Raw genomic sequence first — 21,203 nt, 5'->3', positions numbered from 1 at the left:
TGAGTAGTGAGGATTATATGTATGAGCCACCCGCGCCCGGCAGATTTCATTTTTTTTAAAGCAGAAGAAAGACTATGCTGATAAAAGGACTGTATTGGATAAAAAGGAGGAAAGATGTAGAAATTTATATGGGATGCCCTTGTTTTTGTCAGCACAGCAAATTCAGAGGTGAGGTTACCTGTGAAAAATATGGAGGCTAGGGGCTGGGAAGGTGGCTCAGTGGTAGAGTGCTTGCCTTGCATGCATGAGGCCCTGGGTTTGAGTCCTCAGCACCACATAAGCAAAAAGAAAAAAGCCAGAAGTGGCACTGTGGCTCAAGTGGTAGAGTGCTAGCCTTGAGCTGAAGAGCTTGGGGACAGCGCCCAGGCCCAGAGTTCAGGCCCCACAACCGGACCCAAAAAAAGAAAAAAGAAAAATATGGAGGCTTATATTTCTCTTCTAAAACTGGAAGACAATATCCACCCCACCAATGTGCTACAAGGAGCAAATAAAATAAGACCTTCATAGTAATGAGCACAATACCTATGTCTAGTCAGCACTCAACAATGTAGCTCATTCTATTTTCCCTTGTATTCTCTGAAATGGATTTCAGCATGTTAATAAAATCAACTAACTGGTATTAATCTATGTGGTTAACTCCTAAAAGTTACAAAATGTTTCCAATCCTGTGCATCTAAAATTATGACAACGTTCTCCAAGCTATAAATGATCTTTGAATACTAGTATGACTTCCAAAAGAACTTTTATTTTTTGGTCGGTCACAGGGCCTGAACTCTTGGTCTAAGCACTGCCCCTCAGCTCTTCAGCTCAAGGCTAGCACTCTACCACTTGAGCCATAGTGCCACTTTCAGCTTTTTCTGCTTAAGTGGTGCTGAGGAAATCGAACCCAGGGCCTCATGCATGCAAGGCAAGCACTCTAACACTGAGCCACCTTCCCAGCGCCCAAAAGAATTTTTTCTGACTAGTCACATAATTAACAAAGTAGTCCTCAAAATCCCAGTAAGATAGAAGATGGAGTCTGGTGTTCAGACTGGTGGGGAAATGAGAAAATGCAAATAGCATGAGCTTAGAACTTGATGCTGATTTCCCAGTATTCTTTCTACTCCCCAAGAATTCCTGAATTTTTTCTTTTTTTAGTAAAAATGTTCTGGCTCTTATATTGAAACATTTCTCTCTCACCTAACATTCTTTTTTCTTTGTCAGTAGTGGGGCTTGAACTCTGGGCCTGGGTGCTGTCCCTCATCTCTTCAGCTCAAGGCAAGTGCTCTACCAATTGATCCACAGAGTGATTTCCAGTTTTCTGGTGGTTAATTGGAGATAAGAGTCTCACAGATTTTCCTTGCCCAGGCTGGCTTTGAATCGCAATCCTCAGATCTCAGCCTCCTGAGTAGCTGGGATTACAGGTGTGAGCCACTGATACCCGGCTCACCAAAACACTCTATACAAATGGTAACAAGTCTTTCTGGAATTCCAATTATTTATGAGAAGATTATAAAACTATACTGTAGACTATAGAACTATAGAGAAGACTATAGAACCACGTACGTGTATGTATGTGTATGGACTGTGATGGGTATATAATGTTCAGCTCAGTAAATGCAGTGATTTTTTTTTTTGGTCAGGGGATTAAATCCAGGCCCTCTCAAAGGTTAGGCAAGTGCTCTACTAATTTAGCCATGCTCAAGCTGAAGAGTCCTTATAAGTGAAAGAGAAGGCAGTGAGTGAAAAACATCAAAAAAGAGATGTGATGACAAAAGGAGTTGCCAGAATAGTCCACCTGATGGTTGGTACCAGAAGCTAGGTGTGTATAGCTTCTAGAAGCTGGCAACAAGGAAATGGACCTTTTCCTAGAACTTCCAACTTTGTTACCACTTAAGACCCATTTCTGACTTCTGACCTCCACAGCTATAAGAAAATATATTCAGCTATTTTGTGGTAATGTGCTAAAGCTGCAATGAGAAAATAATAAGCTGTTACTACCAGTAATGATACTGGTGGCCTCTACTTTTGGAGTACAATTGCTTTTTTTGTTCAAGAAAAATTCATAGAGCTAGATCTGTCACCACATCTGTAATACAACCACTCAGGAGGCTAATACAGGATGACTGTGAGTTACATAGCATAATCTGGGCTGTGGGATACATAGCAAACCTCTGTTTTAGAAAACAAAATGAAGGGCTGGGAAGGTGGCTCAGTGGTAGAGCGCTTGCCTTGCATGTCTGAGGCCCTGGGTTCGATTCCTCAGCACCACATGAGCAAAAAGAAAAAAGCCGGAAGTGGTGCTGTGGCTTAAGTGGTAGAGCACTAGCCTTGAGCTGAAGAGCTGAGGGACAGTGCCCAGACCCAGAGTTCAGGCCCCACGACTGGACCCAAAAAGAAAAAAAAAAGAAAACAAAATGAAGGGGCTGGGAGGAAGGTGGCTCAGTGGTAGAACGCTTGCCTTGCATGCCTGAGGCCCCGGGTTCGATTCCTTAGCACCACATAAGCAAAAAAAGAAAAAAAAAACCGGAGTAGCACTGTGGCTCAAGTGGTAGAGCGCTAGCCTTGAGCTGAAGAGCTGAGGGACAGCACCCACGCCCAGAGTTCAGGCCCCACGACCGGACTCCAAAAAGAAAACAAAATGAAACAACCACAAAATAACAAAAGACAAAGCAAGGAACTGTTGTTAATTGTTTCTGGGTACCGATATTTTACACTCTGGCTGGGAAACTGCAGGAATAAACAAGGAGAATTTGCAGTTAGGTAAATGGCTATAGTTAATATCAGTTTAAAAATTCCACAGAAACAATTCTGTCTCAGGATTCTGAAATATGGATTTCATAATAATGTTGTGTACTAACGGTATTAACTTTACTCGTCTATAAGAGCCCTTTGACATGTTTTTGAGGGGAGGCTTTAAAAAGAGTCAAGGCAGATATTTCATTTAAAGCTTGGCAATAGTTGGGAAGGATAATGTCCTAGAGACAGAGGTACATAAAGATGGCAAGGATTGGAAAAGGTTACCATCTAAGATATAACCAGTGATAGTGGTGAAATGCCAGGGAAGACAGAATAAAAGAATACCAGACACTTTAAGATCTCATTACTGCCTGAAGCCACAATTTCTTCTTGTTAGTATGAACTTGATTTTTAGCCCAATATACTTACAGCCTTCACTTTCCTAACATGCCTTTTCCAATTCCAATGCAAAAATCCTATAACTGAACTGTGAGGCGTAATCTGGGAAAAAAGCATATTTTTAAAAACCTATAAAATTATCCTAACTATTCATTTTTCCCATTATCTTAACAAGACTTTTGTCACACCACTATCATCAATGTTACATCAGTTTCTACCTTCCACCTGCCAGGATAAATGTTACAAAGAAAATTCTTGTATACTTACAACTGCAGCACGTTGTACTTTTGAAGGAATTCCATCTTCTTCTGTTGCTCCATTAGGTCCAGATCCCTCTTTCCTCCTCTTCCTTGAATTGATTCTGGTTGAACTGTGTGCATCCATTATCTCTTACCTGACTGTAGAAATTAGAAAAGAGTCTGTCACCAGTGTTTCAGAGACACTAATACATTCAGTAAAGCATCAATTTCACAGCACACATTTGACCAAGATGAGCCAAAGGCATCAGGCACAACCAACCAAAAATTTACAAAACCCAGGCTCCAGTAGGAACATAGAAATCTCTCTGTGAAACAGTCATAATTACTTTCCTGATTTTGGAAGCTGTTCCTCTTAACAATGCAATCTATATACAAACTGTTAATTTCATAACTTGTCTCTATGAAAAAGGTTGGCTGAGAAACAAAGCTATCCAGATAGAATATTCCTTACCCAAAAAGCTTGTCAGCTTTTAGTTTTTTTGAATGTTGGAATATTTGCATAGGCTTTTCTATATTAGGTTGAGTATCCCTAATATAAAAATCTGACATCTGACATGCTCTGAATCTGAACTTTTTCAGTAGATTAGGGATGCTCAACTTGTCTAAACTTTACCACTATCTTTTTTGTTGTTGTTGGTCGTGGGGCTCGAACTCTGGGCCTGAGTGCTGTCCCTCAGCTCTTCAGTTCAAGGTGAGCACTCTACCACTTGAGCTACAGCACCACTTCCAGTTTTCTGAGTGTTTATTGGAGATAAGAGTTTCAGACTCTCCTGCCCAGGCTGGCTTTGAACTGCGATCTCAGATCTCAGCCTCTTGAGTAGCTAGGATTACAGGCGTGAGCCACCGGCACCTGGCTTACCACTACACTTCTATCCTTTCTGGAACATCTTTGAAGTGCAAGACAATGTGAAAAGGTGGGTTTGATGCTGAGAGAAAAATCTTTTCAAATGGACAGCTACTATCCAGTAGTGATTTAACAAAGCACAGACTTCTTAACCAACCCTAAATGCTCTGTAGATTTCTGAGAACATTGACTCTAGCCTATAGAAACTAGGTAATAACACAGTTTATCTTTAAATGTCCTCTTCCCTCCTTTTTTTTTGGGGGGGGGGTCCGGTCGTGGGGCCTGAACTCTGGGCCTGGACACTGTCCCTCAGCAATTCAGCTCAAGGCTAGCGCTCTATCACTTGAGCCACAGCACCACTTCCGGCTTTTTTCTTTTTGCTTATGTGGTGCTGAGGAATCGAACCCAGGGCCTCATGCATGCAAGGCAAGCACTCTACCACTGAGCCACCTTCCCAGACAGACCTTCCTTTTTTTTTTTTTTTTTTTTTTAACTACCCATTTCTCTTCTTTCACAGTGTGAGGACACCAAGTTTGTTCAGAGCCCTCAGCTACTAAAGCTTCACCCAGGCTTCTCTTCCCCAAAAGAAAGCTATTTTTTACTATAATTTAGTGAGTACTTCCAGTGAACAGCAATCACTGCCAAGTCCAAATATTCATTGTTTCCTGTTTTTGCTAACTCTCAATTTAATCAAGTAAATTAATTTTCTAGCATCAACCAAAAATTAGAAGTCTGAGAAGTTCTATGCGCAACTGTCTTTTCTACCTAAGATAATGGTATGGCAAGCCAGGTGCTGATAGTTCACCTCTACAATCATAGCTACCCAGAAGGATGAGAGCTGAAATGGCAGTTCGAAGCAAGTCAAGGCAGGAAAGCCCATGAACTCTTATCACCAATTAACCAGAACAAATGCCAGAAGTAGAGGTATGGCCAGTGGTAGAGCACTAGCCTTGAACAAACAAGCCAAGCAAGAACATGAGGCCTTGAGTTCAAGCCCCAATACCAACACCTAATACCACATACACATGTGCGTGTGGGCACGTGCTCAAACATGCACACGTGCGTGCATGTGTGTGTGTGTGCGCGCACACTCACAGAATGGTACAGAGTGAAAACTCCTAGAACAAATAGCAGACAGAATGAGGTCACTGGACTCTGCTCTTCTGATTCACTTGATTTTACTTCACTTCATCTGATTTCTTCCAGCTAAATTCCAAGGAGGCAATGTGACAAGATCTGAAAGAAACTCAGCCTGCTTCTTAATAGACTGAAGGTGACACCCCATGAGTCATGGTTAAGTATTAGGCTGACATTTAAAAAAGAAAACCACACACACAGTCTATAGTGTTCTCTCTAAATGAACACCACCCTGAAACTTCCTTTCACAACAAATATAAATTAATACCTAGTTCTTCCAGTAGGGATGATCTGAGTTTGTTCTTCTCTATGGTTATTATTCTTTCAAAATATCTGAAAGGTCAATACTCCAAGATGAATGGTCTGAGGGGCCTGCTAAAATTGACTGATCAGTCTAATTTCTAATTTGCATATCACAGAACTCTGCTATAAGCATCTGTCTAATACTTATCAAGATGGAAAACAAAATCCACTGTGACGGTTGATTTTGCTACCCGATGTTAGCAAATCAACAATATAAGACAGAAATAGGAACATTCATGTGAATAAATACAAATTGAACCCAGAGAACATTATGCTAAGTGAAATAAGCCACATGGTAAGATAAACATTGTAGTTCATTTCCATGTGGAATCTAAAAAAGAAGACAATAAGAAATAATAATGTAGTGTTTTGTTTCAAAGTTGCTAAAATATATATTTTTAAATGCTTTACAACAAAATAATAAGTGAAGTGAAAGATGTGTTAATTAGCTTGATTTAATCATTTTACAATATAAACATATCAGAACATCATAATGTGTCAGGCATGATAATGCATACCTTTAATGATAGCACTCATTTTAAGGACAGCTTTGAACATAGTAAATTCCAGGCCAATCTGCACTACATAATGAAACTATTAAAAACAAAGTGGAAACTATTAAAAACAAGTGGAGAACCAGAAGTGTGATTCAAATGGTAAAGTGCCACTAGTGGAAAAAAAAGTGGTGGAATATTTGCATGGCATATACAATGCCTTGGGTTTAATTCCCAGCACTGAAAAAAAAACACAACAATCACAGTGTTCCTCATAATATATACATCATTTGTCAATTAAACTAAAACAAAATCTATATGCAAACTAATTCCTCCAGGAGTCTTCAATCAAGGTGTAGAAAATCACACACAGGGTTCTACCTTCAAAATGTTTAATATAAAAGTGTTCTTTAGGATTCTAACAGTATTGAATGTTTGCTGTGTAGTAAGATATTTACACAGTTTCAAAGCATTTCTCCATAGATTAATTATTAATTTCAAAGGGCAAAAGGTTAATAGTAGAAGATCTCAGCAAAATCACAATAATTCCTCCTGATGTAAGGTACTCAGAACATGTTATTTGCCCAAACTGGGTAAACTCATCGAGTCACAAGGAAACAGCCTGTAGTCTCAAAAAAAAAAAAGTCAATTATTATTATCCTTTGTGCCTGTATTAGAGCTTGAATTCAGGGCCTAGTGCTCTCACTTGGCCTTTTCACTCAAGGTTAGCACTCTACCACTTGAGCTATAACTCTACTTCTGGCTTTTCCTACCTGGATTGGTTTAGAGTATTGATCCTCAAATCTCAGCCTCCTGAGTACTAGAATTAATGTGTGAGTCACCGCCAGTGCCTAGCTAAAAAATATCCTTCATGAAAATCAATGATAGGATGAGAGGCTGCTCCAGTTTAAAGGGAATAAGGAGATGACAACAAATTTAATGCATGATTCTAGTTTGGGGCAGAAGTTATTATAAAGAATAGTTATTAAGACAGTGTTTGCAGGGTAGGCCAGGACTAACAGTGGGGTAAAGGTGATACAGGTAAAAAAGTACTAGGATCAACTGAAATAAAAAATGATGTGGCTAGCAGGATGCTGGTGGCTCACGCCTGTAAGCCTAGCTACTCAGGAGGCTAAGATCTGAGGATCACAGTTTAAAGCCAACCCGGGCAGGCAAGTCCATGAGACTCTTATCTCCAATAAACCACTAGAAAACCGGAAGTGGTGCTGTGGCTCAAGCGGTAGAGTGCTCGCCTTGAGCTGAAGAGCTGAGGGACATTGCCCAAGCCCAGAGTTCAAGCCCCACGACCGACCAAAAAAAAAAAAAAAAATATATATATATATATATATGAGATGTGGCTAATAGCCTGATTCAGAGGCTGCCAATCAGCAATGAGAGAGTTGTACAGATCTTCCTGATGAATGGTTTTGCTAGGATTTCCTGAGAAGCTTTCAAGTCAACAATAAAGAAGTACTTATTCTCAAGCAGTAGAGCATTTGCCAAACAAGCACAAGGCCATGAGTTCGGGACCCCAGAACCACCAAAACACAAAAAATTCTTTTATCTATGGTCTTATCTCTTCTACATTAATGACAAATAGGTGATTTTTTTTTTTTTTTGGTCCAGTCGTGGGCCTGAACTCTGGGCCTGGACGCCGTCCCTCAGCTCTTCATCTCAAGGCTAGCACTCTACCACTTGAGCCACAGAGCCACTTCCGACTTATTTCCTTTTTGCTTATGTGGTGCTGGGGAATCGAACCCAGGGCCTCATGCATGCAAGGCAAGTGCTCTACCACTGAGCCACCTTCCCAGCCCAAATAGGTGATATTTTTAAAAAGCATTCATACTTTTCATTTATGATGCAAACAGGTACCATAAAAAATCAATGGGGAAAACATCATATATTCACCAATTAGCTTCTATAACTTCAAGTTAAACTCTAATGCTTCATAGAAAACACATCCAGTTGTATTTATAGGAGCTTCTCAGAAATCTTACTCTTTTTATGAGAGTATAATGTGTGCTATATATATCTTTGCAGTTTTATCGAAGTATAAAATCATATACATTAAACTACATATTTAAAGTGAATTTAGCACTTGCCTAGTTAAGTGTGAGGTTTTCAAACTCCAGTACTATAAACAAAAAAGTGTGTTTCTGAGTTTTAACACATTTTCACATCTGTGAAGTCATTAAAATTAAGGTAACAAGCATATCTAGCACCCTTAAGTATCCATGGCCCTGTGTAGCATTTCTATCCCCACTCCAGCTTTGCTTTTTGTTGCTGGTGGTATTTACTACATTGTGGAAAATACATAACACAGAATTTGCCTTGTTCTTCTTGCCATATGATTCCATTTAGTAAGAAAAATAGCAGTAAATAACTTCATATAAGAAAGAAATAGCTGGGCGCCAGTGGCTCACACCTGTAATCCTAGCTGAGATTACAGGCTGAGATCTGAGGATCGAGGTTCAAAGCTAGCCTGGGTAGGAAAGTCTGTGCAACTCTTATCTCCAATAAACCACCAGAAAATCGGAAGTGGTGCTGTAGCTCAAGTGGTAGAGCGCTAGCCTTGAGCTGAAGAGCTGAGGGACAACGCTCAGGCCCAGAGTTCAAGGCCCACGACTGACCAAAAAAAAAGAAAGAAAGAAAGAAAGAAAGACTCCCTCTGTCTCTTTCTTTTTTTTTTTTTTGGTCAATCATGGGGCTTGAACTCTGGGCCTGGCACTGTCCCAGGTGAGTGCTCTACCACTTGAGCCACATTGCCACTTGTGGTTTTCTGGTGGTTGATTGGAGGCAAGAGTCTCACGGATGTTCCTGCCCAAGCTAGATTTGATCCATGATCCTCAGATCTCAGCCTCTTGAATAGCTAGGATTACAGGCGTGAGCCAGAAGAGCCCGACAGCAGATTCTCTCTTTTGAGTGCTAAATGAGATTTTGTCATACAAAGAAATAATATGCCTTTAATATATCATAAAATATGTATGCTACATATTCAACTTTATCCTTATCCCATTTAAGAATCACTTTTCTAGCAAGAACCCCTTTAGATTCGGACGTTAAGTTATGACAAAGGAGCATTACCACTACTGATTCTACTACTACTACTACTACCACTACTACTACTACCACTAGCATTTATATATCACCTGCATGCCAGAAACATTTTTTTTAATTGGGCAGTACTCAGGTATAAATTTAGGCAGGCACTCTACCACTTGAGGCATTCAGCCAGCTCTTTTGTGTTATTTTATTTGTTTATTCACTGACGGTTGTACTAGGAGTTTAATTCAGGCCTTGAGCTTGCTAGACATGTACTCTGACCTTTGAGCCACATCTCCAGTCCCTTTTGGCCTTGCCTTGTCTCTTTCTTTCTTCTTGCTTCTTCCTTCCTTCCTTTCTTTCTTCCATTTCCTCTTTTCTTTTGCCCTCTTTATGATTAATAATTTTATTTTTTACAAGTCCTCTGCCCTCCTCATTAGTTTGTTACTTATGTAATTTGTTACTTTTAATTTTTATCAGCATAGGACAGTTGTACAAGGGGAAGTTGGATATATTGTGTATAATTTATATAATGTTTGTATACAATGTGTCCTGGTCAATCTTGGAAAACTTTTTGCCCAGTCTAGTCTTGAACTGTCAAATCTCAATATCTTGATCTCTGCCTCTCAAGTAACTTGGATGACAGATACATACCAGCATATTCAACCATTAGTGGAGATGGAGTCTCTCAAACTTTTTTCCCCTTAGGCTGGCCTTGATTGATCCATGACACCTCCCAAGAAACTAAGATTACGGGCTTGCACAAATATTTTAAAATCATTAAAACTCTTTATGCTCATAACCCTTTGATGTAGGGTTGTATTACTTGTCACTTTACAGATGAGGAAACAGACACAGAAGAAACGATCACTCAACTAGCAAATAGTAGGTCACAGTAAGAAACCAATTTAGTCAGTTGGGCTTCAGAAAACATCAGTACCTAATAATTAATGCAACACACATGGTGAAAGAGAAAGCAAGCGAGGCTTATTTTGAGCAAAATAGAATCTGAAATATGATGAAACCTCTTGGTGAAATTAATACACACTAAAAAGAAAAAAAATGAATGATAGTAAAGTAACCTCTGTTAGGAGAGTAGTGGTACCAGCCAGATCCAGAGGAGGAAGAGCTAACAAAGAGAGTGAATGAGGGCAAATACAGTCAAAGTAGTTTGTTTGCATATATGAAAATTGAACAATGAGCTGAACACCAGTGGTTCATGCCTATAAATCTAGCTATTCAGGAGGCTGAGGTCTGAGGATCATGACTCAAAGCCAAGTTGGGCCAGGAAAGTCTGTGAGACTCATCTACAATAACCACCAAAATGTCAGAAGTGGGGCTATGACTCCACTGGCATACCACTAGCCTTGCGCAAAAAAAGCTGAGGGAGGGCTGGGAAGGTGGCTCAGTGGTAGAGTGCTTGCCTTGCATGCATGAGGCCCTGGGTTCGATTCCTCAGCACCACATAAACAGAAAAGAAAAAAGCTGGAAGTGGCACTGTGGCTCCAGTGGTAGAGCGCTAGCCTTGAGCTGAAGAGCTGAGGGACAGCGCCCAGGCCCAGAGTTCAGGCCCCACGACCGGACCCCCCCCAAAAAAAAGCCCTGAGTTCAACACTCATGGTTGGCACCTGCAGGCACATGCATGCACATGCACACACACACACAAACACAAAAGAAAAAGAAAGCAAAACAAAGAAACTTGTTGAAATTGCTTTAAGAAAGGAGGAGAGTGATGTAAGTCAAGCTTAGAGACATGCTTTCTCTCATATGTAGAAGCTAGATCTAATATACATTGGCACATAATAAATTGTATAGCATAGACATTATACACAGTGAAACCAAAGGAGGATACCCTTAGGAGAGGAACACAAAGACAAATGTCTATGTGATCATATAAAATATTGAGGGGCTGGAAAGGTGGTTCAGGGGTAGAGTGCTTGCCTTACATGCATGAGACTCTGGGTGAGATTCCTCAGCACCACATAAACAGAAAAAGCTGGAAGTGGACCTGTGGCTCAAGTGATAGAGAGCTAGTCTTGAGCTGAAGAGCTGAGGGGTTGCGCCCAGGCCCCAGAGTTCATGCCTCATGACCAACAACAACAACAACAACAACTTATCTAAATGAACTCCAGGAACGGAAACAAGAGGGTTTTTTTTTTTCTTTGTTGCTGTTTTTCTTTTCATCTTGTTTATCTGTCTTTGGAAGGGTGAGGGAGGGCACAGAAATGGAGTGACAATGGCTGAACAAATGCAGCAGTGGTACTCACTAGACACTATGTTGAAAATGAACTATACAACTTGTGGGTAAGGATAGAAGGGAAAAACTGGGAGAGCATGAAGGAAGAGGTGACACTGTCCAAAAAGAATTTACCTTAATTATGGAACCATAACCCTCCTTGTACATCACCTTGATAACAATTTTAAAAGGTGGGCAAGCAAACCAGATGCCAGTGGCTCACGTCTGTAATCCTAGCTACTCAAGAGGCTGAGATCTGAGGATCACGGTTCAAAGTCAGCCTGGGCAGGAAAAGCCCATGAGACCAATAAACTACCAGAAAACCGGAAGTAGCGCTGTAGCTCAACTGGTAGAGCACTCGCCTTGAGCTGAAGAGCTGAGGGACAGTGCCCAGGCCCAGAGTTCAAGCAACACGACCAACAAAAAAAAGCGAGGGGCAGTAGGGAAGTACAATAGAGGGGATGCTGTTGATTGGAATACATTGCATACATTTTGTGAAAACATCACCATGAAATCTCTCCAAGGTAGAGCTAATTCATGTTAATTAAAAAAAAATACAATACCCAACTATATAAGAAGTTACCTGAGCTGGGCATTGATTGTTCATGTCTACAATCTTAGCTATTCAGGAGGCTGAGACCTGGGGGATTGTAATGCAAGCCAACCCAGGCAGAAAAGTCTATCAGACTCTGTATCTCCTATTAACTGGTAAAAAGGCCAGAATGGCCAGGCACTGGTGGCTCATACCTGTAATCCTAGCTACTCAGGAGGCTGAGATCTGAGGATCATGGTTTGACACCAGCCTGGGCAGGAAAGTATATGAGACTTTTATCTCCAATCAACCACCAGAAAACCAGAAGTGGCATTGTGGCTCAATTGGTAGAGTGCTAGCCTTTTTTTTTTCTTTTTTCAGTCCGTCGTGGGTCTTGAACTCTGGGCCTGGGTGCTGTCCCTCAGCTCTTCAGCTCAAGGCCAGCGCTCTACCACTTGAGCCACAGCACCACTTCCGGTTTTCTTTTTTTTTGGGTCCGATCGTGGGGCCTGAACTCTGGACCTGGGCGCTGTCCCTCAGCTCTTCAGCTCAAGGCTAGCGTTCTACCACTTGAGCCACAGCGCCACTTCCGGCTTTTTTCTTTTTGCTTATGTGGGGCTGAGGAATCGAACCCAGGGGCTCATGCTTGCAAGGCAAGCGCTCTACCACTGAGCCACCTTCCCAGCCCCCCACTTCCGGTTTTCTAGTGGTTTATTGGAGATAAGAGTCTCATGGACTTTTCCTGCCCAGGCTGGCTTTGAACTGTGATCCTCAGATCTCAGCCTCCTAAGTAGCTAGGATTACAGGCGTGAGCCACCAGTGCCCGGCTCTTTAAGCTCTTTTAATATAGGGCTCACATGGTACATCACTTGCCTGGCATTCCCAAAACCCCAGGTTTAATCTCCAGTACCATCAAAAAAAGAAAAAAAAAGAGATAGAAGTTATTTAGAATTGTTAATGGTTAGTATGTTCAAACAGATGTAAATCCATTTCATCACTGAAACAATCCACATTCCTAAAGATTATGACAGTGATTACAATAATTATAGCTAAAACAGATTACTTTCTATATACCAGGAAGTTATATGCCTCTTACATATATTACATAATTTAACCCTCACAGCAATCCTATAAAATAGATGATAATGCTATTATTATTTTATATAAGGAAACTGAAGCACAACTAGGTTAAATGTTTGACTGAAAGTCAGCTACCAAGCACAGAGCAAAAACAGGATTTTCCTCCCTGTGTTCCAATAACACTTAATATTACTCAGGTGGCTAGCCATGATCTATAGTTTGCTTGACTTCCCCAAACAGGATTTGAATGCAGGATTTTGGGTTCCAGGGTCTGTGTTCTTAACCACAACACTATACTATTACCTAAGGTAGACAGACTAATTTAGTCCCAACCACTTATTGCACTCTGTGGCATACTGTGACAGGAACTCCAGGGGCTTGTTTTGGTTTGGGTCAGAGATGGAGAGAGAAAGTACCACAGCATAACTTACTGCAATTCTCTAACTGTGTGTTAAGGTAAATTCATGATGCTATAAGTTTCTTCATATGATTACAGAAGGTTCTAATAAAATGTACTTAACTCCTAAGTTATGGTAAGGATCAAAAAGAACAATTACTTTATAAACTCCCTAATTACTAGATGGTTGTTGCTTCACTTTCAGTGTTCATCCTGCTTTAAGAGACTCCCATTTCATCTGTGTGACTTCAGACTCAGTCCTCTCAGCAGACTGTGTGTGCCAATCCCAAACAGATCAGCACATCATTTTCCCCTGTTCACAAAGGAGTGGGGTGGGATGTAGAAAGGGCAGTGGTGTGTGACCTGAACTAGTCCACTCACGGCAAATCTTGGGACTCTCTAGATGAGAATACTTGCACAAAAATGATCATTTCCTTGCGCATTTGAACCTGGGATCATGGCTCCAGGAACCATTCTGTAACCATCTGGTGGCCATCTTGTAACCAGCACCTTTTTGAACAGTCAACATAGAGAAAGCAAAGATGATGATGATGATGATGATGATGGGGAGGGAGAGTGTGATGATAGTGGTTAGACCCAGAACTGTTTAATTATGCTACCCAATACAGTCTTCATTTGTTTAAGCCAATAAGACTTATTTCAACCTCCTTAAACTATAAAAATTATAACTCATTCAATAAACACAATAAGCATAGTAAGTTCCTAACTGAATATAGTATATATAGAAAGATGCCTTGAAATTTTGAAAAGTAGTACAAATGTTAATTTCATTTTAATGGAAAAAGAAAATTTTTGCCAACTTACAAATACGCCAACAAGGCTCTCATTCATAATCTAAAGTATTTAGCTGATTTTAGTGGTATATGTCTCAATTTCAATACTCAGGGGGCAGAGGCAGGAAGATTTCTAGTTTTAGTGTAGCCTGGGCTACATAGCAAGATGTTATCTCCAAATAAGCAAGGGCTAGGGATGAAACTCAGTAGTACAGCACTTGCTTAGCAATACACACTAAAAAGAAAAAAAAAATGAACCCTGGGTTCCATCTCAAGCATCATCAGTTCTGTTTTGTTTTTCCTTTATTTGTTTCCATCGTTCCATATCTGTTTATGTTACTCATTTGCTTATAGTTCTACTTTCTTATTCTGACTTCTGTGTTTTATATTAAATTTTATATTGTACTTTAAGCTAAAGTTTTAAGATCTCTTGGTTTAGAACAAATATGCCTAGTGGTCTTTGTTTTTTGTGCAGTTCCTGAAGCTTTAAGTCAGGGCCTAAGCACTGTCTATGAGCTTTTTTGCTCAAGGCTAGAGCCCTGACACTTGAGCCATAGCACCACTTCTGGCTTTTGGGGAGGCTAACAGAAGGTAAGAGTATCATGGACTTTTCTGCCCTGCCTGGCTTTGAATCTTGATCCTCAGATCTTAGCCTTCAGAGGAACTAGAATTATAGGCATGAGCCACCAGCACCCAGCTCCTACTGCTTTCTAAAAAATATTTGTTATTATAAAGGTGATAAGCAGATTACAGTTGCTTAAGTCAGGTAAAGAGTACATTTCTCGGGGCTGGGAAGGTGTCTCAGTGGTAGGGCGCTTGCCTTGCCTGCACGAGGCCCTGGGTTCGATTCCTCAGCACCACATAAAGAGAAAAAAAAAGCCAGAAGTGGCGCTGTGGCTCAAGTGGTAGAGCGTTAGCCTTGAGCTGAAGAGCTGAGGAACAGCGCCCAGACCCAGAGTTCAGGCCCACGACCGGACCCAAAAAAAAAAAAAAAGAGTACATTTCTTTTTGGACAATGTTACCCTTTCCCTTGCTCTCTCCCAGTTTTTCCCTCTCCTAGTGCTTTTTAAGTGTAAAACAATTCCTTTCTTCTTTCTCAAGAAATGGAAAACGACTTAGCAACAGACTTTTGTGAGTCAACTTTCCCTCACCATAACAAAATACACAGGATAAACAAATGATAAGAGAAAAAGTTTATTTTGGCTCACAGAGATTTCAGTCCTGAAAGAGGTATTAGCTTAGCTCTGTTGCTTTGGGCCTGTTGCAGACCAGTACCTGGGGTAGAAGTACATGATAGAAGAGTCCTAGTCTCCTCTCATAGCAGCCAGGAAGAAGAAAGAGGAAGAAAGAGACCTAATATCCTCTTTTTTTTTCTTGTGAGTGTGAGGCTTGAACTCAGGGCCTCGGCTCTGTCCCTGAGCTTTTTTGCTCAAGGCTAGCACTCTACTACTTTGAGCCAAAGCTCCTGTTCCAGTTTTCTGGTAGTTAATTGGAGACAATAGTTGACTGGAGTCTCACAGACTTTCCTGTCTTGGCTGGTTTTGAACCACAATCCTTAGATCTCAGCCTGCTGAGTAGCTAGGATTACAGGCTTGAGCCACCAGCACCCAGCCTAATAGCTTCTTTTCTTTTCTTTCTTTCTTTTTTTTTGCCAGTCCTGGGGCTTGAACTCAGGGCATGGACACTGTCCCTGAGCTTCTTTTTGCTCCAGGCTAGCACTCTACCACTTGAGCACAGCACCATTTCCAACTTTTTCTGTTTATGTGGTACTAAGGAACAGAACCAGGGCTTCGCCCATGCTAGGCAAGCACTCTACCACTAAGCCACCTTCCCAGCCTGATATCCTCTTAAAGAGTACAACTTCCTTCCATTAGCCCCACCTCTTACAGGTCCTACCACCTCCCAATAGTGCTACAAGTTAGGGACCAAGCCCTCAACATTGAGGCTTTGGAAGAAATTTTAAAATCCCAGCCAAAGCACAGATATTTCTTTACAAGAGATGAACTTTTTCTTTCAAACTACTACTAATATTTAAACTTTTACCTTATATGTACCTCAAATTCTTTTTATTTTTCCCTGGCCCTCTTATATTACACTAGTGTTTCCTCATATCTACCACTTACTTGCTACCAAAGCACATAGAATAATTTAATGAAGAAAAAAAATCACATACCCCCCCTACCCTGCCCAGTATTCCTAATGTTCTTATAGACACCATAAAGGAGACATCAACTTTGCTACTGAAAAAGTATAGAGAAAGGGTATGTGGGTGGATGAAGATATACTAAGGATAGAACTTTATATTATGAAAGCTTCTAAATTCATTACTGAAATGTAACTGTACCAAAACCCACATCACCTATACAATTCTTGAAACTGCCCAGTAACCATCTGAATACTTCCAACAACAGAAACAATGCTTCTCAGACTTGCTGTTTTTGATCACTGTGCTTTTGCCCTAAACCAATACTACTCAAGTAAAGATGCAGTGATGAGAACATTTAGGAAGGTGGGAACACACACAGAGGCTGGGAGAAGTGGCTGGGAGCAATAGCATCTACACATAGCCAATATGGTGGGACAAACTGCGGCAGATTACCTAATGCTTTCATAGATGGATCCTGGCTTTTAGCCATAGCACTCACATTAATTAAGCAGGGATAAGTCAGAAGAAAAGCAGACGGAGACAGAACACAGAACCTCCCTTAGTATCCCTATAAGGGTGGATCAGAAGCTTTTTAAAAAGAACTATAACAAAAAGGCACGAACTAGGCACTGGTGGCTCACAGCTGTAATCCTAGCTACTCAGGAAGCTGATATCTAGAAGCCATCCTAGGTAGAAGAGGAGTCCACGTAAGTCCATCTCCAAAATAGCCAACAAAAAGCTAGTCTGGCTGAGTGCTGATGGTTTCCACCTGTAATCCTAGCTACGAAGGACCCTGAGATCTGAGGACTGTAGCCTGGGGCAGGAAAGTCCATGAGACTCTAGTTAGCCACCAAAAAGCCAGAAGTGGAATTGTGACTTAGGTAGTAGAGAGCCAGCCTTGAGTGAAAAAGCTAAAAAACAGCACCCAGGCCCTGAGTTCAAGACCCAGTACCAACACACACATACAAGCTAGTCTGAAGGTGCAGCTCAAGTGGTCGAATGCCAGCTGAGCAAACACAAGACCCAGAATTCAAATCTGGGGAGGTGATAAAAGGGCTTTCTGTCAGAATACAGCATTCATTTTTCTTCCTTTTTTTTTTTTTTTGCTGTTGTTGTTGTGAGGCCGAAACTCAAACTGGGTACCTGACACTTTGCTAATTGCCTAGCACTCTACCAAAGGAGCGAAGCCTCCAACCCTAAATGCAGCACTTGTAAGGACTCATCTTTTTTTCTTTTGTGCATACTGAGACTTAAACTCAGGGACTCTGCTCTTGCAAGACTTTTTCACTCCAGGCTGGAGTTCTACTACTTGAGCCACACTTCCACTTCTGACTTTTTGCTAGTTAATTGGAGACTCAGCTATTTTTTTTTTGTTTCAAAATGTTTCTGACCGAAGAAATTTGGCCCATCTTTCAATCTCTAAATAAGTCACCTTATCTTAGTCATTGAAATTCTCCATTCAGCAGATTCTAAATGTGAATATTAACACCCACCTCCTTCCCACAACCAGCTAGCCTACTATACACACATACGGTCCCCAGAATGCTCTCACGATACAGAATGTGGAATCTACGCCTGTTACTTCTCAGACTCACGAAATCTTGGTTATTTCTGCTGACTCACCTCCCAGTATATAATGCTTGCCTTGTTCTTCAATGTTCCAACAGATGCTTGCTTGTTACATGTACTTCACTAGAGGAGTGGAAAATGTGGGCATGGAGGGGGACAGGTAGCAGTGGAAGATATTAAAAGCAGACCTAGCCAAAGTTGTCACTGTGAATTTCAGGAAGAACACAAAATCTCAGTTCTGGCATGCACATGCCTCTGTCTTAAGGTAAAATGTTCCTATCAGTAGTTTCAGAAACTTCCACCCAATCCATTCTAATTCCTGATTGCTAGTAGATGTAGTACCCCAGAACAAAAGAAGAGATAAACTCCATTTTCTAAATAGTAGCCTAAATGGTATGGCAAGTTATAATCACATATCCCTTCCAACTTTGAAAAATCTAATTCATATATGATTCATCACTACAGACAACTGTCTTCAAAAGAGGAGAGATTAACCTGTATTAGCTGCCTCAGTAGAAGCCTCGCTGTTCAATTTTTTCCTACTGCCATTGCACTCATGCCGAAGCTGAAGTGAGTAAGCATAGTTCATATGTCATAGGGATCTCTACCTACTTCTAACATGGTGGTGTGCTTAATAAGGTGATGCATGTGCCAAGAAGTAAGCTCTGTAAATTCCAGAGGGTACATCTAATACTCTTGGTACTCACTAATCATACCCTCTGATGTACAGCTAGGGCTCTCAAGCAGGGAGGACACACCTATCTCAAAGTAGAGAAGGACTGGATTAAAGGATCAGCATGCATCCTATATTTGGTGGGTAGAGGCACAAACTACAGCAGGTAGGACAAAAATGGCCCACTGCCTGTGTTCAGAATCAAAGTTTGTCTGTCCTGGGGCTTGAACTCAGGGCCGGGGCACTGTACCTGAACTTCTTTTGCTCAAGGCTAGCACTCTACTATTTGAGCCACAGTGCCACTTTTGGCTTTTTCTGTTTATGTGGTACTGAGGAATCAAACCCAGGGCTTCATGCATGCTAGGCAAGCACTCTACCACTAAGTCAACTTCTCAGCCTATAACCAAAGTTTTAATGGAGCACAGCAATACTCATTCATTGATTCATTCTGTTCATATCTGCTTTTGTGTTATAATGGAAGAATTGAAAAGTTCCAACAAAGATTATATGATATGCAAAGTCAAAATATTTACTATCTGGCCCTTTACAGAAGTTTGCCAACTCTCATCCTAGAGGAATTTAGGGCCAGTTTTGGTTTTGGTTCATTGTGCCAGTACCAGGGCTTGACCTCAGGACCTTATGCTCTAACTCCACTTGCTTGTTCATGGATATTGCTCTACTATAGCTTTTTGCTGGTTAATTGGAATGGAGTCTCCTAGATTTCTCTGTCCAAGGCTGGCTTTGAACTGTGATCTTTCAGGTCGCAGCCTCTTGAGTAGCTAGGATTACCATGGGCATCTGGCAGGACCATTTTTTTTTTTTTTTGGTCGGTCGTGGGGCCTGAACTCTGGGCCTGGGCGCTGTCCCTCAGCCCTTCAGCTCAAGACGAGTGCTCTACCACTTGAGCTACAGTGCCACTTCCAGTTTTCTGGTGGTTTATTGGAGATAGGAGTCTCACGGTCTCTGCTGCCCGGGCTGGCTTTGAACTGCAATCCTCAGATCTCAGCCTCCTGAGTAGCTAGGATTACAGGCGTGAGCCACCAGCACCCGGCTTGGCAGGACCATTTTTTTTTTTTTTTGGTCGGTCGTGGGGCCTGAACTCTGGGCCTGGGCGCTGTCCCTCGGCTCTTCAGCTCAAGGCTAGTGCTCTACCACTTGAGCCATAGCGCCACTTCCGGCTTTTTTCTTTTTGCTTATGTGGTGCTGAGGAATCGAACTCAGGGCCTCAGGCATGCAAGGCAAGCACTCTACCACTGAGCCACCTTCCCAGCCCCGGCAGGACCATTTTTAACAATAATTTGATAGCAAATTTTACCTAAATGTATGCAAATGAAAGTCGAAGATAGTACTAAGAATGGGTTTGTTTCAAGAAGTTGCAGTAAGAATGCCTGCCAAATAAATGGGATTTCAAACCCCAGTACCACCAAAATAGTGTACCACCGTTTTCTAATACAATTTAGGTTGCAAATTTCACACTAAAACCTGCACTAACCACTAAGGTTTTTTTTTTTTTTTCCCCTCCTTTGGTACTGGGGAGCGAACCCAGGGGCTTGCCAGGCAAGCACTCTACCACCTGAGCCACGCCCCTAGCCCTCAGATTAGGTTTTTAGCTAGAACTCAGCTCAATACTACTCTTCCATATTTTAAGTTTGTAAATAGCAACATTTAAGATCTAAGCTTTGGGGGGCTGGGAAGGTGGCTCAGTGGTAGAGCACTTGCCTTGCATGCATGAGGCCCTGGGTTCGATTCCCCAGCACCACATAAAGAGAAAAAAAAAGCCAGAAGTGGCGCTGTGGCTCAAGTGGTAGAGTGCTAGCCTTGAGCTGAAGAGTTGAGGGACAGCGCCCAGGCCCAGAGTTCAGGCCCCCAACCGGACCCCCCCAAAAAAGATCTAAACTTTGAACTTGATCTCTTCCCTCTAATTTTTTTTCACAGAAATTCGTAGTCATCAAATACTGACTGAGCACTTACACTGTGCCAGACCCTAGGTTAACAACCCCCACCTCAAAAAAACCCAAAAAACATTAACTTGGGCCTATCCATACAGTATGATATTTCAGGAAAGAGATTATCACAAAAACTACCACAAGAGATGTTTATACTAGTTCTTACGGTAGAATAATTAATTTCTCTTTGGGGGGGGTGTAGGTTGGGACAGAACCTCCTACATTCTAGGCAAGCCCTTTAGTATTGGACTAGATCCCCAGCTCCTGATAAACAATTTTACTCTGCTCCATTCTATCAGAAGACTCAATGGATAAACTCAGTTTAGAATGTGCTCTTCCTTAGAGTGGACCCACTTACCTTACACAGGTAAGACAGAGATTATGATAGACTTCAGGAGGTCGTTATATCTTTATTTTCATTAAATGATGCACCATTTCCTTCAGTTATGAACATGAGCAATAGCAACAATACTTGACATAGTAAATGATTTTACTACCAATAGAAACTGATATTTCCATATTATATTTGCTATGTGTCTTGAGATATTGTTTAAGCTCAACCATTTTGAAGTTATAAGATTTACTGAGAGATAAAAATATTACTGTTGGGCTGGGAAGTTGGCTCAGTGGTAT

The 21,203-nt window shown here is 41.3% G+C and overlaps 1 protein-coding gene across 5 annotated transcripts in view; it reads right to left on the bottom strand.

Annotated features, from left to right (window-relative positions):
- Pcyt1a (phosphate cytidylyltransferase 1, choline, alpha) overlaps nt 1-21,203 on the bottom strand; it is a 54,444-nt gene that overhangs the window by 27,707 nt on the left and 5,534 nt on the right. For 3 of the 5 annotated variants that reach the window (XM_013019452.1, XM_013019453.1, XM_013019454.1), the window contains exon 2: nt 3,385-3,515. In XM_013019452.1, coding sequence (XP_012874906.1) covers nt 3,385-3,501 — 117 coding nt within the window. In that variant the 5' untranslated portion in view covers nt 3,502-3,515. The remainder of the gene's footprint in view (nt 1-3,384; nt 3,516-21,203) is intronic. The other 2 variants (XM_013019455.1, XM_013019456.1) reach the window with 1 other exon arrangement.

This window comes from Dipodomys ordii, unplaced genomic scaffold (assembly GCF_000151885.1).
Source record: "Dipodomys ordii isolate 6190 unplaced genomic scaffold, Dord_2.0 Scaffold45, whole genome shotgun sequence".
NCBI classification, from domain to species: Eukaryota; Metazoa; Chordata; class Mammalia; order Rodentia; family Heteromyidae; genus Dipodomys; species Dipodomys ordii.
The sequence above is the reverse complement of the archived record's forward strand: the minus strand, read 5'-3'. Positions and strand labels throughout refer to the sequence as shown.